This window comes from Rhinolophus sinicus, linkage group LG11, assembly GCF_036562045.2.
Source record: "Rhinolophus sinicus isolate RSC01 linkage group LG11, ASM3656204v1, whole genome shotgun sequence".
In the NCBI taxonomy this organism is placed as follows: domain Eukaryota; kingdom Metazoa; phylum Chordata; class Mammalia; order Chiroptera; family Rhinolophidae; genus Rhinolophus; species Rhinolophus sinicus.
This window is the reverse complement of record NC_133760.1, coordinates 6,018,807-6,046,740: the sequence shown is the minus strand read 5'-3', so window position 1 is coordinate 6,046,740 and position 27,934 is coordinate 6,018,807. Positions and strand designations below refer to the sequence as shown.

General features: G+C 48.1%; 2 protein-coding genes across 7 annotated transcripts in view; one reads left to right on the top strand and one right to left on the bottom strand.

The window, feature by feature from the left end:
• Nucleotides 1–2: 2 nt before the first annotated feature.
• Nucleotides 3–4,675, bottom strand: HRC (histidine rich calcium binding protein). Its single transcript, XM_019741517.2, has 6 exons — nucleotides 2,071–4,675; nucleotides 1,925–1,995; nucleotides 1,300–1,368; nucleotides 987–1,041; nucleotides 472–508; nucleotides 3–303 (listed from the first exon to the last, which is right to left on the bottom strand). The coding sequence occupies exons 1-6, from the start codon at nucleotides 3,749–3,751 to the stop codon at nucleotides 267–269; spliced, it is 1,950 nt and encodes a 649-aa protein (XP_019597076.2). The 5' UTR covers nucleotides 3,752–4,675; the 3' UTR covers nucleotides 3–266.
• The window catches only part of TRPM4 (transient receptor potential cation channel subfamily M member 4), a 35,291-nt gene continuing 11,857 nt past the window's right edge, over nucleotides 4,501–27,934 (top strand). Inside the window, exons 1-16 of one of the 6 annotated variants that reach the window (XM_019741513.2) lie at nucleotides 4,501–5,164; nucleotides 5,467–5,534; nucleotides 9,469–9,643; nucleotides 9,987–10,167; nucleotides 10,348–10,511; nucleotides 10,644–10,827; nucleotides 13,451–13,512; nucleotides 13,661–13,852; nucleotides 14,183–14,282; nucleotides 19,411–19,523; nucleotides 19,775–20,134; nucleotides 20,345–20,479; nucleotides 24,658–24,787; nucleotides 24,962–25,107; nucleotides 26,145–26,257; nucleotides 26,617–26,694. In XM_019741513.2, the coding sequence (XP_019597072.2) occupies nucleotides 4,568–5,164; nucleotides 5,467–5,534; nucleotides 9,469–9,643; nucleotides 9,987–10,167; nucleotides 10,348–10,511; nucleotides 10,644–10,827; nucleotides 13,451–13,512; nucleotides 13,661–13,852; nucleotides 14,183–14,282; nucleotides 19,411–19,523; nucleotides 19,775–20,134; nucleotides 20,345–20,479; nucleotides 24,658–24,787; nucleotides 24,962–25,107; nucleotides 26,145–26,257; nucleotides 26,617–26,694 (2,798 nt within the window). In that variant the 5' untranslated portion in view covers nucleotides 4,501–4,567. Of the gene's footprint in view, nucleotides 5,165–5,466; nucleotides 5,535–9,468; nucleotides 9,644–9,986; nucleotides 10,178–10,347; nucleotides 10,512–10,643; nucleotides 10,828–13,450; nucleotides 13,513–13,660; nucleotides 13,853–14,182; nucleotides 14,283–19,410; nucleotides 19,524–19,678; nucleotides 20,135–20,344; nucleotides 20,480–24,657; nucleotides 24,788–24,961; nucleotides 25,108–26,144; nucleotides 26,258–26,616; nucleotides 26,695–27,934 lie in introns of those variants that run through there. The other 5 variants (XM_019741512.2, XM_074316116.1, XM_074316117.1 and 2 more) reach the window with 5 other exon arrangements.

The following is a 27,934-nucleotide window of genomic DNA, read 5'->3' as shown; positions in this document are numbered from 1 at the left end:
GCTCCCGTGTTGACTGATTTATTTGTCAAGACCTTAAGAAAGCAAACCAACCACGTCGAGGATCCAGGAATCCAGGCTCCTCCTCCCTCAGACCCACGAATCCAAGTCCCCAGTCCCCACCCGCGTTCCCCAGTGTCCTGAGAAGCCAGACTCCACGGTTGACAATGAGGTTCCGGGGAGCTCTTTTTTCAGAGAAATAAATATGGTTTGTGGAAATGGGTTGGAGGGCCGGGAAGGTATATCTGATCCGCAGCCGCGCGACTGGATCAGGGTTCCGGAGTTTCCAGCATGTCCGCCAGGGCCCTGAATAGGGGAACGCAGAGGTGAGACAACCGTAGTGACCAGAGCTCACCCAGGGCGCAGACAGATCGTTTTATCTACGGGGAAATGGAGCCCCAGGGTTGTCCGATAACTCAGTGGGACAGCGCTTCTCTAAACTGGGCCCTTAAACTACCCCCTCCACACACTTACTGGTACAGAGACGAGGAGAAATAGTCGACGTAGCTTCCTGTTGGAGAGAAAAGACAACAGGCTTGAGGGATACTCCACGAGCGAAATTTCGGGACCGCCGCGGAGTCCGGGATTAGGGCGAGCTTCGTCCTTTTCCTAATTCCTTCCCCAAAATGAATTCCTTCCACTGGACTTCTTTGAAGGTCCCGCTCGTTCCTCCTGGCTCTGGGTGTTCCTGGTTCTTCGAATTCCTCTTGCTTTGGCCCCTCCCACTTGATTCTAGGCTCACCCCTCAATCCTGAACCTATTTTTGCCTTCCAGGCTTCATTAGGTATCCCCCATCTTCTCTCTGCTCAGGCTCCGCCCCTCCGTGTTCACCCTGCTCCACCTAGACTCCCAGCCTTGGCCACGCCTCCAAACCTAGTCCCGCCCCACAACCTCCCAGTCTTAAGCTTTGGCCCTGCTCCCACCAAGGTTCGCCTCGCTGGGTCCTGCCCCTTCTTCAGGTTTCTTCTGAGCACTTACACCACGCTCACCTGGAGTGCAGACAGTTTCGCAGACCAGCGGGCAGAGGTAGCAGAACTGGCAGTGCTGGGGGCGGGGATGGGGAGAGAGAATGAGCGATAGGACATGGTCAAGGGCAGACTAAAGATGGGGAATCCAGCAGGAGGTTAGCTAGGTGGAGGTTAAGGTTAGAGGCAGGATCGGGGATGGAGTCAAGGCTGCCTCAGAGGTAAGGGGTTTGATCAGTTTGAGAGCAGAGGCCAGGATTTGGGGCTGGAGTTGCTCAGATGGTCCCCCGCCATTCTGAGGCCGAGTGGAGTCTTGAGTCTCAGGGAGATGTCTCACCTGGCACTGGTCACAGTGCTCTCCCATGTTCTCCTCATCACAGTGACAATTCTCACATTCAGTGCATCGCTGAGGACCAGAGGAGCCTTGTTAGACAAAACCCTAACCCCATTTGGGAGCCACCCCCCCCCCACCGCACCATTCCCCAGTCATCCATCCTGCCCCCAACTCCTCACCCTCATTACCTCCAACACTGAGTTCAGTATCTGCCCCCAAACCTACTTCTCCTCCTTGCTCAGTTTCCTCTGGCCCCCTCCTCTGACTCCACGACGCCCCCTCACTGTGGACTGGACTTGAAGGGCACTCTTCACTCCCTCTTTTCTATTCTCCCCACAGCCTATCAATCTCCAGTCCCTTCCTGCCCCCCCCCAATATTTGTCAAGGACTTTCCTCTCTCCCCACATCCACAGGTGCAGTTCAGGCCTCAATCTCTCCTTCCTGAACCATTGCCCCAGTCTCCTCCTTGGCTTCCTGGCCTCCAGTCTGTCCCCCATGTGGCCTCAGAAGTGTCTTCACCTGGAATTGCCCCTGCCCCTCATTTGCTCAGAGCCCTCCCAAGGCACCCCAGGGTCCTGGAACAAATTCCATGGACTTCCTGGTGGATGGACCTGGGCTGGGGACATACATTGCAGAAGGAGCAGTAGCCACACAGGGACCCTGGCTGGTAGTTCCCGTACTCTTGGGCATCCTGTGGACCTGTGGGGACAGGAGGGCAGCAGTGATCTAGACTGACTCAGTTCCTCCCCACCCCCACCGGGCCAGATCTCTTACCAGTGTCCTCACCACTCTCTTCACTGGAGCCACCTTCAGCTCCCTCTCTCCTGGCCAATGGGTTGGGGATGATGGTGAAGGGGAGCTCATCTTCCTCCAGCCCCTCCTCCTCTTCTTCCTCTTGGTGGTCTTGGCTCAGTGGGGCCTGAACCTCAGGCATCTCTTTCCTCCTCTCTTCCTCTTCTTCCTCATCATCTTCCTCCTCCTCCTCCTGGCTCAGGCTGAGGCCATGACCTTCCTCCTCATCTTCCTCATCCTCGTGGTCCAGGCTGCCATGGTGGGTGCCTTCTTCCCCCTGCTCTGAACCTTCATCATCTTCCTCATGGGAGCTGTGGTCTTCCTTCTTCTCTTCCTCCTCCTCAGAATCTCTCTCCCTCAAATAGCTTCTATCCTTGACCCCTGTGTGTTCTGGAGGCTGGTGGCTAATCTCTTTGATGGGCACTCTGTGGCCAGTCCCTTCATCTCTCTGGCCTTGTTGACTGAGAACTTGGTGGCTAAGCTTGACAGAGATGTCCTCATCTTCCTCCTTGGGGACTCCATGGTGGTGATGGCCAAAGACTTCTGTTTTATACTCATCTGGGAAATCCTCCTCCTCAGTACTCTTGTGGCTTTGAGGTTGGTGGCTTGCAACTTGGTGGCTGAACTTGACTGTGATCTCCTCCTCCTCATCTCCCAGGCTGTGATGGGTATGTCTGGGAACTTGGTACCAGTGTTCAGTGGACACATCCTCATCCTCATCTTCCTTGTCTCCGTGGCCTTGATGACCGTGGCTGGGGACATAATGGCGGTGTTCATCTGAGACATCATCCTCTTCCTTCCCGTGGCCTTGATGCCTGTGGGCCTGGTGTCCGTACTCGGTGGAGACATCATCATCATCACCATCATTATCATCATCATCTTCTTCTTCGTGGCCTCGGTATCCATGGCTGGGAACATGATGGTGATGTTCATCTGAGACCTCTTCGTCCTCTTCCTTCCCGTGGTCGTGGTGCCTGTGGGCCTGGAGTCCATACTCATTGGAGACATCATCATCATCTTCTTCTTTGTGGCCTCGGTGCCTGTGGGCCTGGTGTCCGTACTCAGCAGAAACACCCTCCTCCTCACCTTCATCATCATCATCTTCTCCATGGCCTCGGTGTACATGCCTGATCATATGATGTTGATACTCGCTGGACATAACTTCGTTCTCATCCTCATCTTGATGGCTGTGGCTCCTGTGGCTGGGGAAGTGGGGCCCATGTTCAGCTGAATCGTCCACGTCTTCATTCCCATGGCCTCTGTGCCCATGGGACTGCTGAGCATGCTCTGTGAAGACCTCCTCATCAGAGATGTTCTCGTCTGTGACCTCATGGCCTTGGTACCTGTGGCCTTGGAGTTGGTGATTGTATTCCCTGGAGACATCTTCGTTCTCTTCTCCATGGTCTCTGTGGCTCCAGAATTGATGCCCACTTTCTGTGGAAACATCCTCATTCTCATCTCTATGGCCTCTGTGGCTGTGGATGGGGTAGCCAAACTCACCTGATGTGTCCTCTGACGGCCCTGTGACTCCTGCATTATTGTTCCAGTTGCTGGGGCCAGGCCCAGCCCCTCTCAGCTGCTGGGTCATGGCGGGGGGGAGGAGCAGGCTGGCCACCGCAACCCAGAGGAAAGAAGTGTGCAGCCATGGCCCACGGTGGCCCATGGGGACAGACAGGCAGCAGACCTTCTTGTAGGATGGCTCCAGCTGCCACTTGTGGCTATGTGGATGAATGTTGGGGGTCCTTGTCTCTTTTTGGATCTTTCTCTCTGTGTTTTTCTTTTGCTGTGTCTCTATCTTTGCCCGTCTGCCTTCCTCTGGACACCCCTCTGAGGCAGTCTCTGGAGCCCCCTAACCCCCCTTTCAGGCCCTCCCTCCCACTTCCCAGCCAATAGGGTCTCTCCCCTCCCCTTTCTGTGGCTAAATTTACTCTCAGCCCTGAGTTATTCTGGGTCAGTCCCGCCTGCCCTTCCCCTCCTGCTCCTCCTCCTCTCAGCTGGGGAGGGCTGGGTAAAGGGGTCTGTCCTTGGCCAAGAGATGGGGCCTAAGGGACTTGATTTTAGACTACCAATAAGTTCATGTTTGGCAGCTGCAAAGACAATGGCTAGACTTTTAGTGGGCCAAGCTGGGGGAGCCTAGGGCAGCTGGGGGCAGAAGGGATGTATGTGAAGGAGGTGAGAATCCTGCCATGGAAGGATTGGAGGTTCAATTATGGGGGGTTTCTGGCAAGAATGGGATACTCTTCTGAGAGAGCGGTTGCTAATATGGAGGCTTTGGAGAAGGAAGAAAGGAACCCTGCTCCCAACACATATACCCATGACCTCCTGTTCCTGGAACTTAGATCTGGGGGCAGGGGACTCGGCCAGGCCAGGGCTATAAATACAGGAAGGGGGGTGGGGGTCTCAGGTTACCCAGAGGCTGCAGCTGTCCCTGTCAGAGAGAGAGATGGCAAGAGACATGTGGCCCTGACTGTCTGTGTCAATGTCTCCCACTCCTCATTCTGTCACCATCGCTCCTTGGGACCCTATCCTTCTTTATGGGTCTCCCTCTCTCTCTCTCTCTCATGGTTTCTGGCACTCACTCTCTCAAGGTCCCTGTCCCTCCTCCCCAGGATTCTGTCCCTCCTCATTCTTGGGCTTGTCTTTCCCTCTCACTCTGAGTGTCTGTCCCGCACCCAAGTCTTTGTCTCTCCCTCTCGGTCAATGTCCCCCTCCCTCATTTCTGGCATTCCCTCTCTGGGTCTCTGTCCCGCGCTGTCTGGGTTTCTGTCCCCCTCTTGGGGTCTCTGTTCCCCTCTCTCTGTGCCTCTGTCCCTCCTCTGGGTCTGTCTCCCCTCTCTCTCAGTCTCTGTCCTTTTCTGGGTCTCTGTCTCACAGCCCTGCCCCGCCCTTTGCCCCGCCTCCCGCTCTACGTGTCTCGGGGATTCCCCGCCCCCTTGCCCCGCCCCAAGCTGGATGGGGGAAGTGGCGGATCCGGTTTGTCAAGGGCGGATCTGGAATCGGGGTTGGTGGAAGGAATGTGGGGTGCTGGATAGGTTGCGGTGACTGCGGCAGTATGGTGGGTCCGGAGAAGGAGCAGGTACAGCGGCCGAATCCCCGGGTTTGAGGGAACAGGGAGCTGGGAGCCTGGTCTCGTGGCTCCCAGAGAAGAGGGCGCCGGAGAACCAGATTTTTGGGGTCTGACGAAGAAGAGGTTTGGAGGGGCCCTGGGACCTGGGAACAGATAGGAAGGGAACTGTGGAGCGGGTTCGAGACTCCTCAGTCTGCGGGAGGAAGGCTCTGGGTTCCCTGCCTCCTGGGTCCCGGGGTAAGGCGCGGGGTGAATGACTCCGTGCCCCATAGGACTGAACTGGAGCCCCCACCCCCTGTTCCTGTCCCCAGAGTTGGATCCCCAAGATCTTCAAGAAGAAGACGTGCACGACATTCATCGTTGACCTCACAGATCCGGGGTGAGGAGTTAGCCAGAGGGAACCCGCCCGGACCGTTCCGGGCCCGCTGACCCCGCCCCGCGCAGATCCCACCCCCGCCGCCACCCCATTCCTGACACTGCGGACACGTCCAAGGGCGTTCCCTGGGGGTGTCCCCCCTTAGGGAGGGTTTGGGTCTCTGCAGACACTCCTAATTTCCCGTGCAGCCTCTGAGTCAGTGTTAAAGCGGCAGGGCTCGGTTCTACCTCTTTCCTTCCCTGTGTCTGTCTCCTTGGGTCACTTTCTCTGTTTTTCCCTTTTGGCTGTCTCTGTTTCATCCATCCCATCTATCCGTCCAAGAAACTTCCATTCAGCGCACCCAAGGGAGCATACTTTTCAGTAGCACAGGCCCTGCCAGGGTTCGTATTTCACGTGGGTAAACGTGCTGTGTTGTGTGGGTTTGGGCAAATTATTTCACCTCTCTGGGCCTCATCTTGTCATCTGGGCACAAAAACACACCCTACCTCCTGGGGTTACTATGAGAATTAAACACTTGTGGTATTTCTGAAACACTGCCCAGCACAATGTAAGCACTGAAAAATGTATTTCTGTCGGGAAGGGAGCAATTACTACCTGTGCAGGCCTTGAGCTTGTTGTGCTGGGTAGCTGGGGCATGCATGAGCCAGACGGGGTGTTTGCCACCCTTGGGCATCTCCTGGCCTTCAGCAATATCTCTTTAGTGGGTTCTGGCTTTCTGGTTATTCTCAAGACAATCTTGGCATGGGAAATGTCAACATTCCTAATTTAGTTTGTGTTTTGTTGTAAACATATTAGTGTAGTCCAGCTTAAAATTATGTATAAATAAACATACATTTATGGGGGTGAGTATTAAAAAACTTTTACTGGTGGGAGTATGGTCAAGAAAGTTTAGAAATCTGTGGTCTGGCAGAAGGAGGGCAATTGTAAGGTCAGGGGATGGGAGCTGCAAAGGACGCACCACTGGGTCCAACGAGAGCCTAGAGGAGATATCTGGCTAAGACTGGGGAGAAGACAGGGTGTCACTAATGTCTTTTGGAGGAGGGACCAGTGAGGTGACATTGGAAGGAACAGTTGGAGTTTTACAGTTGAAGGTGGCTGGAGTGAGGAACTAGGAAAGTGATTCCAGGCGCCGGAACAGCATGTGCACATTACCCCCTATTGACAATGTGGTGTGGCTTGAAAATGGAGCAAAGTTCAGGGAGAAAGGAACATTATCAGGACAGAGGAGGCCCTTGTGGTTGGTGGGGGCCAGACCTCACAGAGCCTTAAATACCACCTGGGGTGCTGAGGAACCATGGGAGGGCAGGGTCAGCTCTGGGTGTGAAAAGACATGGGAGCCATGTGAGAATAAATAGGAGTTTGGGAAGCTGGGGAAGAGGTCCTGCAAGGGTCTAGGTGGGAGGGGAAGAGGCCTGAGCCAGGCCAGGGCTGTGGGGACACAGAGAGGAGGGGACGAGTGCAGAAGCTTGGGGACTGATGGATTTGGAGAGTAAGGTGAGGGGAGAGTGGCTCCTGGGCATCTGGTCTGGGGCCTTGGTGACAGATGGAGAACCCAGGAGAATGAGCAAGTTTGGGAAAAGTTGCAGAGCTCAGCGTGAGATTTTGTGAGTTAGAGGGACCCAGGGGGATCCAGGGGTGTTGCAGATGTGGGTCTGGGACTCAGGAAGATCTGAGACTTCCATGCAGGATTTGAAAAGTCCTAGCTGTCAGGTAGTAACGGAAACTGCAGAAGTAGGTGAGATGTCACAGGGAAAAAGTGTGTAAAGTCAGAGAGGTTGCAGACTGGCAATTCTATGACTGATTTTTTTCTTTTTTCTTTTCTTTTTTTGCATGGAAGAACAATTTTAAAAACCTGTCTCAAGCATGCATGCCTCAACTTAGCACAGGCTCCAGCACGCCCACTAATTTTCTACCTGATTGCTTCTTTCCCTTAAGTTACTTGCCTGGCCCCTGGAGGCATCGAGTTTGAGACCTGTGTATGGAAGCCATGTGGTCCTGGATCTGGGGACCATTTACACTCAAGGGAGGCACAGGAAGAGAAAGCCACAGATGAGGGATGGAGGGACTGAGCAGCTGGGGGGGCAGGTGTGCTCTGCCAAGGAAAAGGTTTTCTAGAACCAGGGCCTTTCAGCTGTGACCAATGCCACTTTGTGATAAATGAGATCTGAATAGAGGCCATTGTATTTGGGGACACACAGGTAACTGCTGATCTTATTGGGAACAATTTCAGTTTTGGTGGCCACACTGAGAGGAAGGCGTGTAAGAGGTGATAAATGCAGAGGATGAGTCTTTCAGCACTGTCCACCAGAACTTTCTGGGGTGGTGGAAATGTTCTATATCCACATCCAATAAGGCAGCCCGTGGCCACATGTGGCCTCTGACCACTTGAAATGTGGCCTCTGACCACTTGAAATGTGGCCAGAGCAACCAAGGAACTCAATTTTCAATTGCATTTCATTTTAATTTATTTGAATATAAAGACTCCCATGTGGCTAGGGGCACAGGTTCTGGAACATTCCATGAAGAAGTTTTGCCAGAAAGGGTTAGTGGGAAGTAGATGGAAGGGAATGAGTGGGTCCAGGGATGGAGTTGAGATGAGTGAAAGGATCAAGTGGGTAAACTGAGGCATGCCAGGACCCTGGAGGTAGACTCAGAAAGGAGAGAGTGGTCCTCACTGTGGTCCTCACGGTGCCAGGAGCTGGGCTGAGTGGATTCTGTTCATCCTGTGTGTGGGTTTTTTGGTCATTTTTTTAGTGTCTTCACAATTTTGCCAAATCCACATACCACCTGTGACATTCTTTCCATAAAATTGGTCCTTAAATCAAGGCTCACTTCCTTTACGTAAATGCAGGTATGCCCTGGATCTGAATCCCATCTGGAATTCGGAACCAAAGAGATTTAGATACATTTGCAAATAAATCCCTCATTCCCCAAGCCCAAGTTGCTTGCTCTTTAAAACTCTCGGGCCAATTGCATTTAGATAGCAAGGCTACTTGTACATTTATTTAGGGGAGGAAGGCAAGTGTCATATGTGATCACCAGAAATGGAAAACCCATTCCATTTGCCACAAAAAGAAAGAAGCAAACCATAAAAGACAATTACTATAATGACAAGCAAATAAAGATATTTACTTTCTCACTGGATGCTATTGCCAGCCCAATTTTCTGAGTTGAGGCCAGCTTTTCTGTTAAGAAAGAATAACAAAGGGTTAGGTATTAAACATATTCTGCACCAGCTGAGCCTCTCTCCTTCACAGTAATCCGAACTGAAAAAGGAAGGACTTTCTCACTGTGTTTGTTATTCAAGTTATTTAAAGCTCTGTGTGGAGTTCTAGTGGAGTCATCTTTCCATCTTTCAGACTGGGTCTGGTATGCAACCCCCATTCCAGGAAACATTGCTTTATGTCACTGGCTTCTCATAGTTCAATAAAGTAGGCTGTGTTATTATTGTCTTTTCATTTGAGGAGGAAATTTAGGCTCAGAGAAGTGAAGCCACTTGCCCAAAGTCACACAACTGCCTTAGCTTCTAGCGTGCATACCCTCTCTGAGTCTCTGGATTTTCCTTTTCATGGTGAATATCGTCTGTTTGGATTGGGGACAGGGAGGACACCCCCTGAAGGTCCCCTGTATTCTTCCATTTCAGGCCCTGCAGGCACCAGTGGGGGGGGGGCACTCTGCAAACTTCCCTGCTCAGGCTTCCTTGGGCCCCTGCGGCTTCCTTCTGGTGGGCAAGATGACTGAGTCTCTCCTCTGACCAGACTGAGACTCCCTCAGGCTGGTTGAAGCCAGGGAGGGGTAGGGCCAGGGTCAGCAGGGACTGTGACTGCTGCGGCGGGGAGGGGGGAGACAGGCAGAAGTATGGGCACTTGTCCAGGATGCTTGGGGTTGGGGGGCAACACCCCCGGGTTTCATGCTCCCCCTTATCCCTACCTCCCAGAGGGACTTTGTGCCAGTGTGGGCGTCCCCGGAGTGCCCATCTGTCAGTGGCTGTGGAGGATGCATTCGGGGCAGCCGTGGTGACCGTTTGGGACAGTGACTTGCACACCACAGAGAAGCCCACCGACGCCTTTGGAGACCTGGACTTCCTGGGCGCCGGCCGCAAGGCCAGCAATGTGAGGCCTGCATGCCTGGGCAGGGCCAGGGTCCACGAGTGGGACTGCATGCCTCAGGGGCTCCCAGAGCTGGGGTATGGGGGTGACCCAGCTGAACACTGTGTCTCCCCATTTGCCCATCCCTGTCTTTACCTCTTTCTGGGTCTCTGTCACCCCACCCCTCTCTCTGGATCTCTGTCTCCTTCTCTCTGGGTCTCCGTCCCCCCTCTCTCTGGGTCTCTGTCCCTATCCCCTGGATCTCTGTCCTCCTTTCTTTGTGTCTCTGTCCCTTTCTCCCTGGGTCTCTGTTCCCTTCTCTGTCTCCGTCCCCGTCTCCGTGTCCCCTCCTTCCATGTGTCCACAGTTCCTTCGGCTCTCTGACCGCACGGATCCAGCTACAGTTTATAGTCTGGTCACGCGCACGTGGGGCTTCCGGGCCCCGAACCTGGTGGTTTCAGTGTTGGGGGGGTCGGGGGGCCCCATCCTCCAGACCTGGCTGCAGGACCTATTGCGAAGCGGGCTGGTGCGGGCCGCCCAGAGCACAGGTGACTGAAGGTGGGTGGGTGGCTGTGCCTCCCCCACTTCTCTGGGATGCTGTCTGCCTTCCATCTCTGTGTATGGGGTTCTCTCTCTCTCTCTCTCTCTCTCTCTCTCTCTCTGTCTCTCTCTCTCTCCACACCTGTGTGTTTCTGGACCTCATCACTAATCTCTGTGTCTCTGTGTAGGGGCCTGGATTGTCACTGGGGGACTCCACACAGGCATTGGCCGGCATGTTGGTGTAGCTGTGCGAGACCACCAGACAGCCAGCAGTGGGGGCACCAAGGTGGTGGCCATGGGTGTGGCCCCCTGGGGTGTGGTTCGCAATAGAGAGGCCCTCACCAACCCCAAGGTACAACCCAAGGTCCTGGAAAAGGAGGGGCTGGCTGGGGGCCTGGATTCCTGGGTCTGAGGGAGGAGAGGCCGGTGTCTGTCCTCCTGGCCCTGATGGAAAGTCTCCCTGGTCTGGCCACTTCTCCCCTAGGGCTCTTTCCCTGCACGTTACCGGTGGCGCGGTGACCCAGAGGACGGGGTCCAGTTTCCGCTGGACTACAACTACTCAGCCTTCTTCCTGGTGGATGATGGCACCCACCGCCGCTTGGGTGGTGAGAACCGCTTCCGCCTGCGCTTTGAGTCCTATATCGCCCAGCAGAAGACAGGCGTGGGAGGTGAGTGGCTTCCTCCATTGGCGACTCAGGCCCTGGGCTCAGGATCCCAGGGGTCTGGTCTTGTCGAAATTTGGGGGTTGTGGCGAGGAGGAGTTTCTTATGGTCAAGTGTCTTCCCCATCATTTGCTATATTAAAAAAAAATCTTTGTATCGAAATCTAAAATACACAGTTTTTTACAAACTCATCTCGCTTATGCAACCAGCACCCAGATCAACAAACGATATGAACAGCCCCTAGAAGTCTTCTGCTGCCTGGCTTCCTGTGTTCGACATTATTTCTGTGAGATTTATCTGTATCATTGTTGAGTTGTAGTTTGTAAATAACTCATGAGTCAAAGAAAAAAAAAGTTAGAAAATATTTTGAACTGCATGGTAATGAATATATGACATACCAAAACTTTTGAGATGCAGCTAATGCAGTACTTAGAGGGAAATTCATAAATTTAAATGCCTGTATCCAAAAACGAAGAAAGGCTTAAAATGAATTATTTAAACCTCCAATTTAAAAAATCTAGAAACAGAACAGCAAATCAAATCTATGGAAAGTAGAAGCAAGGAAATAATAAAGACAAGAGCATAATAACATATACAGTGAAGAATATCAACTAAAACAGAAACTTTCTTTGCAAACATTTCCTGTATGTAAAAAAATGTCAGTTTAATTCTTAAACTTAACTTAGCTTTTTGGTCACTTTAGTTTTATTTTTTAAATTATCACACAGTAAAACTTAATTTTTTGGGGGGGCAGTTCTATGATTATAGATTCATGTGACCATTTTCACAATCAGGACAGAGACCAGTTGTTACCATGAAGGCATTCATTCTTTTTGTACCCTAACCCCTGACAACCACGGATCTATTCACCATCACTGTCCTTTTCTCTTTTCCAGAAGGTCATATAAATAGAGTAACATAATACATAACCTTTTGAGACTGGCTTTTCACTCAATATATTATGGCAGCTTTAATATGTGCTCTTTGGAACAAATCAAATCATACAAAGTTATACATAAAGAAAAAGTTAATTATCTTCTCTTCCTAGTTCCAACCCCCTCTACTGGAGTAATCGGTCTTATACAATTTGGAGTTTATCCTTTTATACCTTTCTCTATGCTTATAAAATTTTATGCAAGTATATTTCCACCTATATGGTGTTTCTCTTTCATTTTTGTACTATACATATACATATTACGCTTCCTTATGACCATGCTTTTAGGTCCCAAGTTCTCTATCTTGCATCCCCTTCTAATAGTTGCATGATATTTCTTGGTCATGGATGTACCATCTGTTATTGACATTTTCTCTATTGATAGATACTTAACATTTTACCAGTGTTTGGCACTATAAATGTTTTTGTATGGACATCTAGAATTACATATAGGTGTTTTAAATTCTATACAGTAGATTCCCCAAGTGATATTGCTGTGTGTGTATATTAATAGATTAGATAACTTTCTAAAAAATTGTAGCAATTTTCACTCCCATCAACAATGTGTGAGAGTGTCCTTTTCCATTTACTCTCAACCAGCTCTGGATACTCACGCTTTAATTTTTTTTGCCAGTTTGATGGGCAAAAAGGAACATTTCACTTTTAAGTTATTTAATACTATTAAGAGATATAAATGTATATTTTGTTGACCAATCAGATTTCCTCAATTATGAATTCCATATGAATTTTAAAATTATTTTGTTCCATTAACAACAACAACAACAACAACAAACAAATAGGAAACTCCTCCTCCCCTCCTCTTTCCCCAAATTACGTTAAATTTATGTATTATTTTGTGACAGGTTAACATAGCATTTGTTTTTCCATTTATTCAGGTCTTGTCCTTAAATAAGGCTTATAAATTTCCTCATAAAGATCTCATACCTTTCTGGATGAATTAATTCCTAGGATTTTATATTTTTTATCAAAAAATGAATAAGATACATATTATTATAGTTTGTAGAAAAGTTTCTGATTTTGTGTATTTTTCTTATATTCTCTTTCCAAATTCTCTTATTAATATTTATTTATTTTTAGTGAACTCTACAACTTTCTGAGACTGTAAATCATGTTTTTTTAAATAGATACCTTTGTCTTTTCCAACTTAAAAAAATACCACTTTTCATTCCAATTATTTCATTTTTTTACATTATTACTCCTGGATGAGTGTGACTAGTAATAATGTTGTCCTTTTTCTTATTTTAATGGGACTTGAGTTAGTAGAAAATTATCTTACATGATTTTGCTATTGGACTTCAGCAAATAACCTTTTATATTTGGATAGTCCTTTCTTTTTCTCATGTCCTTCATTTTCTGTTTGAACTTTCATCCTCTCCTGGCTCCTAGGTAGTTAATCAGTTATAGGATTGACTTATACTACAAACACCTGCCTCCTTCAGGAACTCAGGAATCTAGGCCCCAACCCCCTCCTTCTTTGGGAAGCCGAGCATTACTGTCTTCAAAATATGGCCCCTCCCAATGTGCTCAAAGACATGACAATTCCCATGAGCCTCAGGACAGAGGATTAGGCAGAAGCCATTTGTCCCAGGGTCTCCTGGGAAAATGTGGTTCTCTCCCATCCCTGGCAAAGGCTGATGGGAGGCGACCAAACCCCCGGCTCTCTTCTCTCCTCAGGGACTGGAATTGACATCCCTGTCCTCCTTCTCCTGATCGATGGTGATGAGAAGATGTTGAAGGTATAGGGCCCCAGGTGCCTCGGTCTAAGGTGGGAGGTGGCTGGAGGGCTGGGCCCTGAGCCTTAGGAGAGGAGTGGGCTGGGGATTTGGATTCCAGGTGGGGTGAATGCCTGCCTTCCCTGCCCTAACTGCCCCTTTTACCTTGTAGCGGATAGAGGATGCCACCCAGGCTCAACTCCCCTGCCTCCTGGTGGCTGGGTCTGGGGGAGCTGCGGACTGCCTGGCAGAAATCCTGGAAGACACTCTGGCTCCAGGGAGTGGAGGGGGCAGGCGAGGTGAAGCCCGAGATCGGATTAGGCGTTTCTTCCCTAAAGGGGACCCCGAGGTCCTGCAGGCCCAGGTATGACATTGAAGGCCCAACTCTGGATCCTGAGATGGAACGGAGCTGGGGACCTGGGGTCCTTGGTCTTGAGAGAAGAGGGTGCTTGCTGAGTGCTTAGAGTCCTGGATCTAAGGGAAGGGGGTAATGGGGGCCCACACTCGTGGATTTGAGGGAGGTGGGGCTAGGAGTCTGGACTCCTGGGTCTGAGGCCTGGGGTCCTGGACTTCTGGGTTCTGGGAGTAGAGGGTTCTGGGCACCTAGACTGCTAGGTTCTGAAGGCCTCCCATGTCTCTGTGAACAGAGCCCAGGTGGAGTTGGGCTGGGGATGCAGAATTTGGTATTCTGCAGGTGGAGAGGATCATGACGCGGAAGGAGCTGCTCACAGTCTACTCGTCTGAGGATGGCCCTGAGGAATTTGAGACCATTGTTTTGAGGGCCCTTGTCAAGGGTAAGACTAAGACACCCAAATTCTCCCCCTCTCTCCACTCAACTTGGGACATATTTCCTGGCCTGGGCACTTTATCCATCCTCTCTAAAGTAGTGCCCCTTTTTATCTCATTCTTTTTTTCATTCCCCTTTGCAGTGTTTCTTGGGGCTTTGTGTGGTGCATTTTGGATAGTTTTTCCAAGATATTCCAACATAACTTTCTGTTGGATCCGTTCATCCATCCTTCCTCATCCATCCATCCATCCATCCATCCATCCATCCATCCATCCACTCACTTATTTTTCTCCCTTTCCTTCCTTCCTTCCTCCCATCCATCTGTAGATTGATTTTTCCATCTATCCCTTATTCCATTCATTCTTGATTCTTCCATCCATCCAGTCATCCATTCATCTTGCCATTCACCCAACCTTTTACCTATCCATCCACAAATTCGTTGATAATTCCATCCAGTCATCATTCCTTCATCCATCCATCTTTTCATGCACCATCCATCCATCCATTCATCCATTCTTCTACCTATTTATCCACACACTTGCCCTTTCTTCTTCTTCTACATGCCTCCTATATTTTTTAAGCACTGAGGAGTGGGGGAATCAGAGATGAACCAGAGCTCTGTCTCCCATTGAGGAACTCCTGATATTCCACTAGAGGAATGAATGATGAAAACCAAGGTAGGGTGTTTAATGGCCAGCTGGTAGAGGCTGAGGATGGGGCTAGTTTATTCATTCAACAAACATCATCATAGGCTCCAGAGATTAAAGAAGATCCATTTCCTGCTCTCAAGGACCCCAGATCCTACCAGGTTTGTTTAAACACAACCTTAAGTAAAATTTAAGACCAAAGCTTAGGGGAGGAACTGCTGTCAGTAAGGGGAGGAAATTCAGGGAAATGGTGTTTAAATTGGGCCTTGAAGAACCAGTAGAATTTGGACTTAGTAAGATGGGGAGGTGGGATAAATAAGTGGTAAGGAGGATTCCCATGACTCTGTGGGGATGCGGGTAGGGAAGGTCGTTTTTGGTGCTGGAAGAGTTTTACAAGGAAAACACCCACAAGAGATATAGCATCAATTTATAATGTGTTCTTAGCTCCAGGTCCCCATCCTAATTGTATCTACCATGTTCTGTGGAAGCAGAAAGAGTAGTTACTTCTGATTTTGGAGTCAGATAAAGCTGTATTTGAATACCAGCTTGGTCTCTTCCTTGCTGTGTGACCTTGACAAAGAGACTTGCCCTCTCTGAGTCTTGATTTCTTTCTCTGAAAAATGGAAGAGTGTTGTGAGGCTGAGAAGCAGCTTATGAGCAGTGCCTGGTCCCCGGGTGGGGGGGCCCAATAAATAGGAGCTCTTCTGAATAATATTTCTTGTGGGATACCTCCATAAATAGAGGATGACAGTGGGCAAATCTGATTCATTTTATGGAAGTTAACATATGAGCTTCTTGGGAGAAAACAGCAGTTCTGTAATATGTGGTTTGAGGGGGTGGTATTGTAAGTCCATTGCCTGCAACAGTGGAAGTGATCACACTCTGCTGGGGAAATCGGAGCTGGCTGGGTGGCTTAGTGATAGCAGAGTTGAATGGATGGGGTTTCAGCAGCTGAGGAAGGAAGGGGGAAGGGGGTGAAGCCTCCTTAAGAGTCTAGTATGAGCCAGGAACTGTGCTGAGCCGCTCCCATGCATTTTTGCCCCTGATCCCCCATTCCTTCCTGCAAGAGATTGTCTCCTCGTTTTGTAAATGAAGAAACTGAGGCTCAGAGAGGTGAAAAGTGACCAAGCCAAAGTAACAGGGGTCAACCTTTTTGTTTTTCCAGTATCCAAGTTCTTGTCTCCACCCCACAGCTTTACTGAGATATAATTGAGATGTAACATTGTGTAAGTTTAAGGTGTACAATGTAATGATTTTATACACCTATATGTTGATTTTATACACCTGTATGATTAACACAGTAAGATCAGTGAACACATCCATCATCTCACATCGTTACCCCTGTTTTTTGTGGTGAGAACGTTTAAGATCTGCTGTCGTAACAACTTTCAAGTGTATAATAACACAGTATTGTTAAGTATGGTCACCATGCTGTGCATTAGATCCACAGAAATTATTCCCTTTTTTTTTTTTTAAGATTTTTATTGTGGAAGGGGAACAGGACTTTATTGGGGAACAGTGTGTACTTCCAGGACTTTTTACCAAGTCAAGTTGTTGTCCTTTCAATCTTAGTTGAGAAGGGTGCCATTCAGCTTCAAGTTGTTCTCTCAGTGTTAGTTGTGGAGGGTGCAGCTCAGCTCCAGGTCCAGTTGCCGTTGCTAGTTGCAGGGGGCGCAGCCCACCATCCCTTGCGGGAGTTGAACCAGCAACCTTGTGGTTGAGAGCCCACTGGCCCATGTGGGAGTCGAACCGGCAGCCTTCGGAGTTAGGAGCATGGAGCTCTAACCGCCTGAGCCACCGGGCCGGCCTATTCCTTTTTCTTTTAATGAAAGTTTATTGGGGTGACAATTGTTGGTAAAGTTACATAGACTTCAGGTGTACAATTCTGTATTACATCATCTATGTATATCATATTGTGTGTTCACCACCCCCTTACCCTCATCTACCCCCCCCAGAATTTATTCCTCTTATATAACTGGAAGTGTGTACCCTTTGACCAACATCTCCCCATTTCCTCCACCCCACCCCCCAGTGTCCACATTCTTAATCACTATGATAAACTGCCTATGAGCCAATTAAGAACAATTTCCCATTTCTAATACAATGGGATGAGGGGGCCTTGGGTTTCTTTTAACCTGGGAGATAGAATTGACTAGCAGCTGTTTCAATACAAAACAGAGGAGAGTCCTAGAAACTTACCCCAGATGATTACAGCCTATGTTCTTCTCCCCAAGGTCTGGAGGATGTCCTGGGGCCACTTGTATTCCCCTGACTTTCTATTGAAAAGTAGCATGGGTTCCATGCTGCCAAGCCCGATGCACCAGTGGCAGGCATTTGTATCTGCTGCCTGCCACAGCCATCCCGTTCTGGAGGGGATCTGCAGCTGTTGCCAGGACATACTTCAGGCCTGAGTGACTTCAAGCCGTGGTGGTGATAAGTCTTGTGGGAGCCGAGGCTGCAGGTCTCGAGCCTTAATTCAGATCTGTCTGACTCTCAAGCCCACTGCATGGGGCATGTTTGGGGGAGAGGTAAGAGACCCACGTGGATGGCAGGAAGCCTGAGGCATAAAGGGAGTGTAGAGACAAAGCTGGTGAGGTGGGCAGGGCCAGACTACCCAAGACCTTAACTAAGACTTTGTTCTGAGAGGCATGGGGAGGCCAAGGTCAGTTCTGTGTATAGAAGGACCCTCTAGGATCAGGTGGGGACAGACTAAAGAGGAGAGGAGAGACCATGAGGAAAAGGAAGAGACTGCAACAATGGTGGTGCGACAGGGTAGAGCTGGAACTGGGGCCATGGGGACTATAAGGAGGCTAGGCAGAGAGAGACGGGGTCTGGAGATGTGGGGCCTGGGGACTAATGAGCTGTGGGATGTGAAGGAAGGGGCAAGATACACCTGGGGGTCTGCCTTATTGACTGGCTAGACAAAAGTTCTGTCCCTGAGATAGAGGGCCCAGGAGAGGGTCAGTTTTGGGGAAAGACTCTGAGCTCAGTATGGGACATCGTGGCCACGAAGGGCCTGGAGGAGGTCCAGGTGATAAATGGTAATATGTTAAGGCAGAATATAATGCAAAGTATTATAAATCCTTCTTTTTTTTCCTTCTCTTGAAACTGTGAGGAAAGTAGGGGAGATCCATAGACTTTTAGAAAAATCTCACTCTGAATTTGCTTCTCTGGTTTGAAAAGAAATATAAAGCTGTGTGGTCTTAGGCATGTTACTACCTCTCTCTGGGCTTGTGTTTTCTCAGCTCTCAACCTTAGAGGTTACACTGGTCAAGCTGTAGATTCCTCCCAGTTTGGAACTTTTTCATCCGGTTATTATTGATGACAATGATCAAAAGTGGGTACAATTATTGTTCCCATTTTATAGATGAGGAAACTGAGGCTCCCGAGGTTCAGTGTCTTGCCTGAAGTCGTTCAATTGGTATTGGTGGAAGAGGGATTGGAATTACTTCAGAGTCCACTGCTCATCTTCACTCCACTAGATTACCTAGTTCCCCCGTACTAATTTTTGGAACAACCGAAATGAGACAAAAATCCTTCCTTTGCTTTGGTGATACATATGGAGCAAGTAGAGACAGAAGAGAAAACCAACTCGGTGACGCAAGCGCCCTGAGACCCAGCAGTGTCTAGACTTGGCGTTACAGCTCCTTGGACCCATTGCATGCTTCAGGTGTTTCAGGCCCCTGTTGAGTGCTCACATTTTGCATCCATTCAACTATCGGATCCCAGTTTTAAAGGCCTCTTGATCTTCCTCGCTCATTTTAAGGAAATCCAGGGTCTTCCAGATTCCCTCTAATGTTCAGATTTTTTCCAACCTCATTTTCTGCTAGTCTCCTCTTTCTTCTTGCACATGCCCCAAGTTTCAGGAAATCAGAGTGACTCGTGTTTGGGATCATATCCTGTGTCTTCCTGCACCCAGCCCTTTGCTCAGGCTGCTCCTGCTGCCTTGGTTTCTTTTCTCACCTGAGATGCACACCTCCAAATCCTGCCGCTCTTTCAGAAGCCCCACCTCAAGGCCCCTCCAGTACGAGGCTTCCTTGGATCACTCAAACCTCTGTGATTGTACCCTCCCCTGGGCCCCAGTCACATTCTATGCCCACCTCTGAGGGCACTAATCGCTTTGAGAGTAGGTATTTGGTTCCGGGACGTATATTCCTGGAATGAACCCTTTCAGGGCACACATTGTATCCAGTTTCTCTCTCCATCCCTCCCACTTCCTGCCTGATCCATAACCTACCTCAATAAATGTTAAATGAATGAATGATTCCCTTTCCTTCTTGGTGGCTCTAAACTATTGGTTTGCCCCTGAGTTGAATGACCTTATGCTTATAATAGCCTGACTTCTTAAAGACCCCAGACTTTGCCCAACAACACCTCCTTTACATGGAATTTAAATGTCAGGCATCCCAAATAGAAGCAAAACAGATATTGATCCGATATTCCCACCCTCCGCCTGACTCTTGCCCCCTCTCCCTCTCACCCTTGCAGCCTGTGGGAGCTCTGAGGCCTCAGCTTACCTGGATGAGTTGCGTTTGGCTGTGGTTTGGAACCGCGTGGACATTGCCCAGAGTGAACTCTTCCGGGGTGACATCCAATGGCGGGTGAGGGGTCAGGACCAGGGGGTTGTGGATCCTGACAAGGGGGATGCACGTTTGGCCCTGTCTTCCATTATGGCCTGTCCAGCCTTCTCTGATTGTCCATCTGTCCCCATCTTATTTCCTCTCTCTCCATCCATCCACCCATTCATCGCTCATAGCTCTGTACCCCCACCTCTTGTCCTTAACCTCTGACCTCACCTGGCCTTCTGTCTGTCTGTGCTCATCTCTTGCCCCATTCATCCCACCCCTGCCAGTCCGTCCACCTGGAGGCTTCCCTCATGGACGCCCTGCTGAATGACCGGCATGAGTTTGTTCGCTTGCTCATCTCCCATGGCCTCAGCCTGGGCCACTTCTTGACCCCAACACGCCTGGCCCAGCTCTACAGCGCAGCGCCTCCCAACTCACTCATCCGCAGCCTTCTGGACCAGGTGTCCCACGGCTCGGGCACAAAAACCCCAGCCGTTAAACCCTCTGCGGAGCCCCGACCCCCTAACGTGGGGCAATTGCTTCTGATGCTGCTGGGGGAGATGTGTGCGCCGAGGTACCACACCTGGGTTGCTGGGGATCCACACCACAACCTTGGCTGCAGGGAGAGCCACCCTGGCTGGGAGAGCGTAAGGACCTGGCATGCTGGGTGGGGAAGGCTCTGAATGACCTGGGGGCGGGGCTATGGGGGTGGGTGGGTAGAAGGGGTGAGAGAACGGTGTGTGGCTGAACTGGGATGGGGGGTGTGTGGCTGAACTGGGATGGGGCTGTTGATTCGGCTGGGGCCAAGCAGGAGGCTGGAATGGGGACAATTTTCACCACGCCTCCCTTGCCTGCAGACCTGTCTGCTCTCTGTCAGGGCCGCCTCTGAACACATGCTGGACGCTGTCCTTGGACAGACCCCCTGGAGTGACCTGTTCCTCTGGGCACTGCTACTGAACAGGGCTCAGATGGCCTTGTACTTCTGGGAGATAGTGAGTGCTGACTTGATATCTTATTCTACTCTCTTACATTCCTGTCCTTTAGTTCTACGGGACTCAAATGTCCCCGTGATATGATTCCCGGACCTCTGACGTCACCCTGAACCCCATCCCGTCTTCCATTCCTGATATGACACCAGCTGCTGCTTCTTCCTTTTCTTCTTTTCTTTTTCCATATCATGAATTTCTTGTAATTTGCCTTTTCCATTAACAATACTGGAGGTGCCAAAAACATGTATACACATGACTTGTACTCATCTTTTGTTATCGATATATATTATTATAATTTTAATACAGTTTTTTCCTTTTCGAAAATGTGTATACATTTTTCTGGCACCCTCTATATATATTGGGCATTCTCTCTTGTTCATACATGTGAATCAACCTTATTCTTTCAAAATGGTTGTCTGTACAAGAAGTTAGATGTTATACTGTAGCCGATGGGGAGTCATTTAAACATTGGTACATTTGCAATTTAGATACATTGTTGTAACTGCAATGTAGAAGGGGACAAAACTAGAACTCACGGAAGTCAAGTAAGAAGGTAAAGCTGGGGTCCTTCAAGCAGCCCAGATGAAGGCCTGGACTACAGCAGATGGGATAGAGGTGCTGGGACACATTTGAGAAGTTTGTGTGTGAAGTTAACAAGAAAAAGTTATGGGATTGGAATGGGATCTAAAATAGAGCTTATTTTTATGCCATAGAAATGTCTTGAAAGGACTTCTTAAGTCTTGGGTTGTTTTCAGCCTATTGGGTCGTGTGTTAAATATGGACTTTTTTCATTGAGATAAAATTCGTATCACATAAAATGCACCATTTAAATCATGTAAAACTGTACAATTCAATAGCCTTGAGTACACTCACAATGTTGTGCAACCACCACCTCTATCTAGTTTCAGAACACTTTCATCACCTCAAAAGGAAACCCCATACTCATTAAGCAGTCACTTCCCTTCCCTTCAGCCCCCAGCCCCTGGTAACCACTAATGTGTTCCTGTCTCTATGGATTTGCCAATTTTGGATATTGTATGTAAATGGAATCATATAATATGTGTCCTTTTTCATTTGACTTTTTTCACTGAGCATAGTGTTCTCATGGTTCTCCATGTGATAGTGTATATCAGAATGTCCTTCCTTTTTAAGGCTGAATAATATTCCATTGTATGGTATATTACGTTTTATGTATCCATTCATGTGTTGATGGACACATAGGCTGTCTTGACCTTTTCGATATTGTTACCATTTAATACTGTCATGAGCATTGGTATACAGATATTTGTTTCAATCCCTGCTTTCAGTTGTTTTGAGTACATACCTAGGAGTGGAATTGCTGGATCACATGGTAATTTTTTTGAGGAACCGCCATGCTGTTTTGCACAGTGGCTGTACCATTTTACATTTCCACCAGCAGTGCACAAGGGTTCCAGTTTTTGCACATCTTCACCAACACTTATTTTCTGTTTGTTTGCTTTTGGTAATTGCCGTCCTAATGAGTGTGAAGTGGTATGTCACTGAGGTTTTAGTTTGCATTTTGTTAATGATTAGTGATACTGAGCATCCTTTCACATGCTTATTGGTTATCTATATGTCTTTGGAGAAATGTCTGTTCAATTCCTTTGACCATTTTTAAATTTGGTTGTTTGTCTTTTTGTTGTTGAAGTATGAGAGTTCTTTACATGTTTTGGATATTATTTGCTTATTAGATATATGGTTTGCAGATATTTTCTACCTTCTGTAGGTTGTCTTTTCACTCTGTTGGTAGTGTCCTTTGATGAACAAAAGTTTTAAATTTTGATGAAGTCCAACTTGTCTGTTTTTTCCTTTGGTTGCTTATACTTTTGTTATTGCAAAATCCAAGGTCATGAAGTTTTATCCCTATGCTACCTTCTAAGAGTTTTATAATTATTATATGTATATTATAATTATTTAATCCTACATGTTAATTTTATTGAGATTCCTTGTGTGTGACTTGAGAGTCACTTCTCTCGCTGTTTTCAAGATTCCCTCTTTGTTTTTTACTTCAAACAATTTGATTATAATGTTTCTCAGTGTGGATCTCTTTGAATTTTCCTATTTGGATTTCCATGATCTTCTTGGATGTGTAAATTCATGTCTTTCATCAAATTTGGGACATTTTAGGCCATTATATCTTCAAATATTCTTTCTGTTTCTTTCTCTCTGTCCTCTCCTTTGAGACTCCCATTAAGCATATATTGGTATGTTTGATGATGTCCCACAGATCTCTTAGGGCCTGTTTATTTTTCTTCATTCTTTTTTTCTTTCTGTACCTTAAACTGGATAATCTCAATTGACCTATCTTCAGGTTCACAAATTCTTTCTTCTGCCTCCTCAAAGCTGTTGTTGGGCCTGTCTAGTAAATTTTTCATTTCAGTTATTGCACTCTTCAGCTCCAGAATTTCTATTTGGTTACTTTTAATAATTTCTCTCTCTTTTTTCATAGCCTGTGTTTGGTGAGACATCATTTTCTTGACTTACTTTAGTTCTTTGCCCATGATTTCCTTTAGCTTTTTGAGCATATTTAAAACAGTTGATTTAAAGTCTTTGTCTAGTAAGTCCATTGTCTGAGCTTCCTCAGGGACAGTTTCTATTAGTTTATTTTTTCTTGTGAATGGGCCATACTTTCTTGTTTCTTTGCATGCCTCATTTTTTTTTCTTGAAAACTGGATGTTTTGAATATTATAATGTGGCAACTCTGGAAATCAACGTACCCCTTCCTCCAGGGTCTGCTTTTGCTTTTTGTTGTGGTTTGTTGTGGGTGTTTATTTAGTGACTTTTCTAAGCTATTTTTGTAAAGTCTGTATTCTTTGTCATGTGTGGCCACTGAAGTCCCTGTTCTGTTAGCTTAGTGGTCAACTAGTGACTTGACAAAGATTTCCTTAAATGCTTGCAGGGGAAAAACTCAAAAGTCTCCCAGTTTGCAGATTTGCTCTGTGTTGGAGTTGTCTTTCAACATTTAGGCAGGCTGTTTACAATTCTACCTTAGCTGTCACTTTCTGCTTTTGCTACCTAAAGATCATCTACAAGTGAAAGATTAGGGCTTTCTCTAGTCTTTTCTGAGAAGTGTTTCTGTCCAGTGTTTACCCCTTTGTTCACTCTCTTTCCCTCCCTTAGACTGAGGGCATGTTCTGGGAGTTGAACTTTTGGGGGGCTCCTGTATCTGTCGGGTCAATTCCTCTGCCCTCTGTCATGGCTCTGGGAGAAGGTTCCTTTGGGGTGACTCTAGGGGGCACCTCTCTGTTTCTGGGTGAAGAAATTGGATATCTCTTGAGCATGCATCCAATCTTGGTCATGCATGTAGCCTTCTAGATTCCTTGGTACACATAGGAGCTTTTCAAATCCCTTATTCCCCCAAGTATCTCCTTCCCTAGCCACTTCCCTCCTAAGCTGTTCAATATATCTGTTACTTTCCTAGGTTGCTATTCTTTGCCTCAGATAGCTGAGGATAACACTTTTAATTTTCAGTTCTTTCAAACACTACTTGGGAAGCCACTTCTGCCCTGGGGAAGCTCCAAGAACAGTGAAACAAAGGCAAGCCCTTGAGCTGTTTCTTCAGGGAGCCACCAGTGAGGTCCACATACACAACCACAATTATTTAAGAGTAATATCTGAATTCCTCCCTCTGGTACCAAAAACCCACCCCTTCAAGGCTGCCACTGAACTGGGGACTTGGCAATGGTATGCAGGTTAGTTAAAACATCACAGTGCTCTTTTACTAAAATTTAGCAGTTTCTTTCTTCATTAAACATTTTTCTATTTGTTGTAAGTTTTATATTAAATTCTAAAACCTTGAAAAAATGGATTCTGACAGTTTTTGACAACTTCTTTGTTGCTTTTGTGGAGGGATGGAGTTTTGAAGTTCTCTACTCTGCCATTTTAGGTGACTGCTTCTTGACCTGTCTATAACCTCTGATGTCATTCTAACTCCAGCCACCCCCTCATCTCTAAACGACCTGACTTTTGACAGTTTCACCTGATGTCTATTTTATTCCAGACCCATCTTTATCTTTGGCCTCTGTTGACCATGATTAATTTATGACTTCTGTCTGTGTCCCTTTCCTTAATCACAGGCTTTCTCTCCCTCTCCCTCACTCTTCCGTGAACCTCAATCCAAAATCTGACCCCATTCGTGACAACTCTTTTTGTCTCCCCAGGGCTCCAATGCTGTGGCCTCAGCTCTTGGGGCCTGTTTGTTGCTCCGAGTACTGGCACGCCTGGAATCTGAGGCTGAGGAGGCAGCACGGAGGAAGGACCTGGCAGCCAAGTTTGAGGGCCTTAGTGTTGGTGCGTGGGGCATGGGTGCCTGGTGGCAGGGACAGGGGGCTGCCATGAAGTGGGTGCGTACATCTCCCCACTCCTCTCATAACCTTGTCCCTTTCCCTTCAATCTCCTCATCTCTCCCTTCACACTGGCTTCCTACTCATTTCTCTACCTCTCACATAAATCCACTGCCCCCAGACCTCTTTGGCGAATGCTATCGCAACAGTGAGGACCGGGCTGCTCGCTTACTCCTCCGACGCTGCCCATTCTGGGGGGATGCCACCTGCTTCCAGCTTGCCATGCAGGCTGATGCCCGTGCCTTCTTTGCCCAGGATGGGGTACAGGTGAGCATCTGAGACACCAATATCCCAAACTGTGCTCACTGGACTCTGGGAGTGGAGAATAAGTCCCTGCCATTGTAGGCAGTCCATGGTCTTGACCAACCCTTCCCCTGGAGGTCACCCCTCCAGAAAGTCTCAGCCCTCTTCCAGAAAGGCTGCTCTTCCCATAAGAAGCTCCTCCCTTCACCATAGAAAAGCCAATCTTCCCACAGCAAAGCCCACCTTCCTAAAAACTTGCCCTCCAGATCCCGGAATTCCAGATGACTCTAGTAGGAAGTCCTAATGCTCACTGGGAGGAAGTCCTTTCCGCTTCCTTAAGGGATCCCTACTTCCAGGTCTTAACAATTAGAATGACTTCACCAGACAATTACCTAGTGTTTTGGACATCGACCAACTCTGGTTTAGGAAATCCCACCCTTCCTGTAGGAATTCCTCTCCTTTGGGAGCCCTGCTTGCCCCATAGCCTCTCCCACCCTGCCCATTCTGAAATTTTGAACTTTCTCAGTATCCTTAATCTAAACCTGACAGGGAACAGAGAGTCCCACCCACAGTACAAGAAGTTCTGCCTATCCAACAGGAAGTCCTGCTTACCCCAACAGGAAGTCCTATCCTCAGCTTTTGGAATGATTTGATTATCATTTCAAATAATTACCTAGAGTTCTTTGCTTTGAATAGTGATTACACTCAGGGATTGCATTTTGTTGCCCCTTCCTTAACCTCCTTGTGCCCCATCTGTGAAAAGGGAAAAAATATTAGTACTGTCTTCCTGGGACTGATGTGAGGGTTAGGTGAACTAATCTACGTAAAGGGCTTAGCCCAGTATCTGGCATATTGTAATAAATGTTGGCTGTTTAACTCTACCAGCTAAAACTTGGGACAGGTAATCCTCTCCTTTGACATCTTTCCCCTACCCCAATAGTTATGGTCCCCACATTGAGCACTTGCTCTGTGCTCTGGAGATGTGGCCCAATTCTTGCCTGGAATCTTTAGGAGGGGGTTACGGGGGAGAGTCAAGCTCCTAATCCTCCTCACCTCCACAGTCTCTGCTGACACAGAAGTGGTGGGGGGAGATGGACAGCAGCACACCCATCTGGGCCCTGGTTCTCGCCTTCTTTTGCCCTCCACTCATCTACACCAACCTCATCACCTTCAGGTCAGTCCCCTGCGGTTACATTGGCAGGAGGGGGGGTTCTCAGTTTCTCCTCCTGTTCACTTCTGGCCACCTTTCTACTCGGTATGTCCAGTGTTGCCCCCTTTGTTCACTCTCTTTCCCTCCCCCAGACTGAGGGCATGTTCTGGGAGTTGAGCTTTTGGGGGGCTCTCTGTATCTGTAGGGTCAATTCCTCTGCCCTCTGTCATGGCTCTGGGAGAAGGTCCCTTTGGGGTAACTCTAGGGGGCACCTCTCTGTCTCTGTGCCATGTCTCTGGGTGAAGAAGTTGGATAGCTCTTGAGAATTCCTCTCCCACTGTCTCCTCCCCCCATTTCTCACTCTGTGCTTTCTGCCATGCCAGGAGGCCAGATGAGGAGTCCACACAGAAGGACCTGGCATTTGACATGGATGGGGGACTCAATGGGGAGGGGCCTGCCAGGTGAGTGAAGCAGCAGCTCCGAGTGAGGTGGGGCACCCTGGGCAGCTGCAGGGGCACCAGGTATGGGGTGCAAGGCCAGAGGGGAGCAGTGGGGCTTCAGGAGGTAATGGTTTCATGCATCCACTGAAGATACTGAGGAAGTTTCCCAAATACCAAGCCCAGGACTTGGTTCAAGGTTTGGTTCTGCCACCAAGGAGTTCCTCAGTGGAAATCAATTTGCTTCATGCTACATGTACATCTTGATATAGCAAATGGAATTGGGTGGATTTGGTTCATTTAGGGATATTTCGCCTATTTTTGTTTTTTCTGACTCCAGGACTTTTGCTCCTAGTCTCTATGCCATGGTACCCACGAAAGGCATTTTCAAAATCAGGCCTAAGCAAATGAAATGGAATATTTATCAATTTTCTGATAATTCTCCAGTGTGCAGGTACTGTGGGACTTGGCTCTAACTCAGGCAGACCTGGGTTCACATCCTGAATTTGACTTTGGAAGTGGCTTCACCTTTGAGCCCCAGTTTTCTTTTCTAAATAGAAGGCACATAGAAGGTTGTCCCTGTGTTAGTCAGGTTAGGTTGAGTAATGCTGCAATAACAAAACATCCAGCAACAACAAAGGTTTAGTTCTCGCTTACTCTCCATTTGTGGATTGGCTGAGGCTCTACACCAGCTCACCTGGTAGCTGAGCTGTTGCTGGTCTCGCGGCAGAGGCGCGACGTGGCAAACCAGGTACTGGCTTTGAAAGCCTCCACATGGAAGTGACAGGTGTCACTTTTGCCTGCACTTAATTGGCAAAAGCAAGTCATATAGTCAGTCTGTAGCTCCTAATTCTCCCACTGGGAGGAAACCAAAGTACTTGGTGAACAGTAATACGATATACCACAATGCCTGGTGGAGCTGTTGAGAAGATTAATGGAGATAATGTATATAAAATGTATAACATAGTGCCTGGCACATAGTAAGTGCTCAATTAATGGGGATTATATTTACTACTGCTATTATGAATACATCTATTACTTTCTTGAATGGAGTGTGTGTGTGTTAAGCGTCTAAATCTACGGTTGTAGAGAAACAGAGGAAGCTGCCCACATTTATACCATCTTTGCAGCCCTCATTTCTACTTTAGCCCTTGCCCCCTAATATCCCAGAAATAAAAGTGTTTCTGGGAACTGTTAGGAACATGATCAGACTTCCAGAAGTCTGTAAAACCCAGTGAAACATACCATGTGAAACACACCATGT

Coding starts and splice junctions, on each gene's coding strand:
- HRC (XM_019741517.2), bottom strand. CDS start 3,751: ATGGGCCACCGTGGGCCATGGCTGCACACTTCTTTCCTCTGGGTTGCG. Junction 1,996..2,070: donor AGAGAGTGGTGAGGACACTG/GTAAGAGATCTG, acceptor CTGTCCCCACAG/GTCCACAGGATGCCCAAGAG. Junction 1,369..1,924: donor GCTACTGCTCCTTCTGCAAT/GTATGTCCCCAG, acceptor TCTGGTCCTCAG/CGATGCACTGAATGTGAGAA.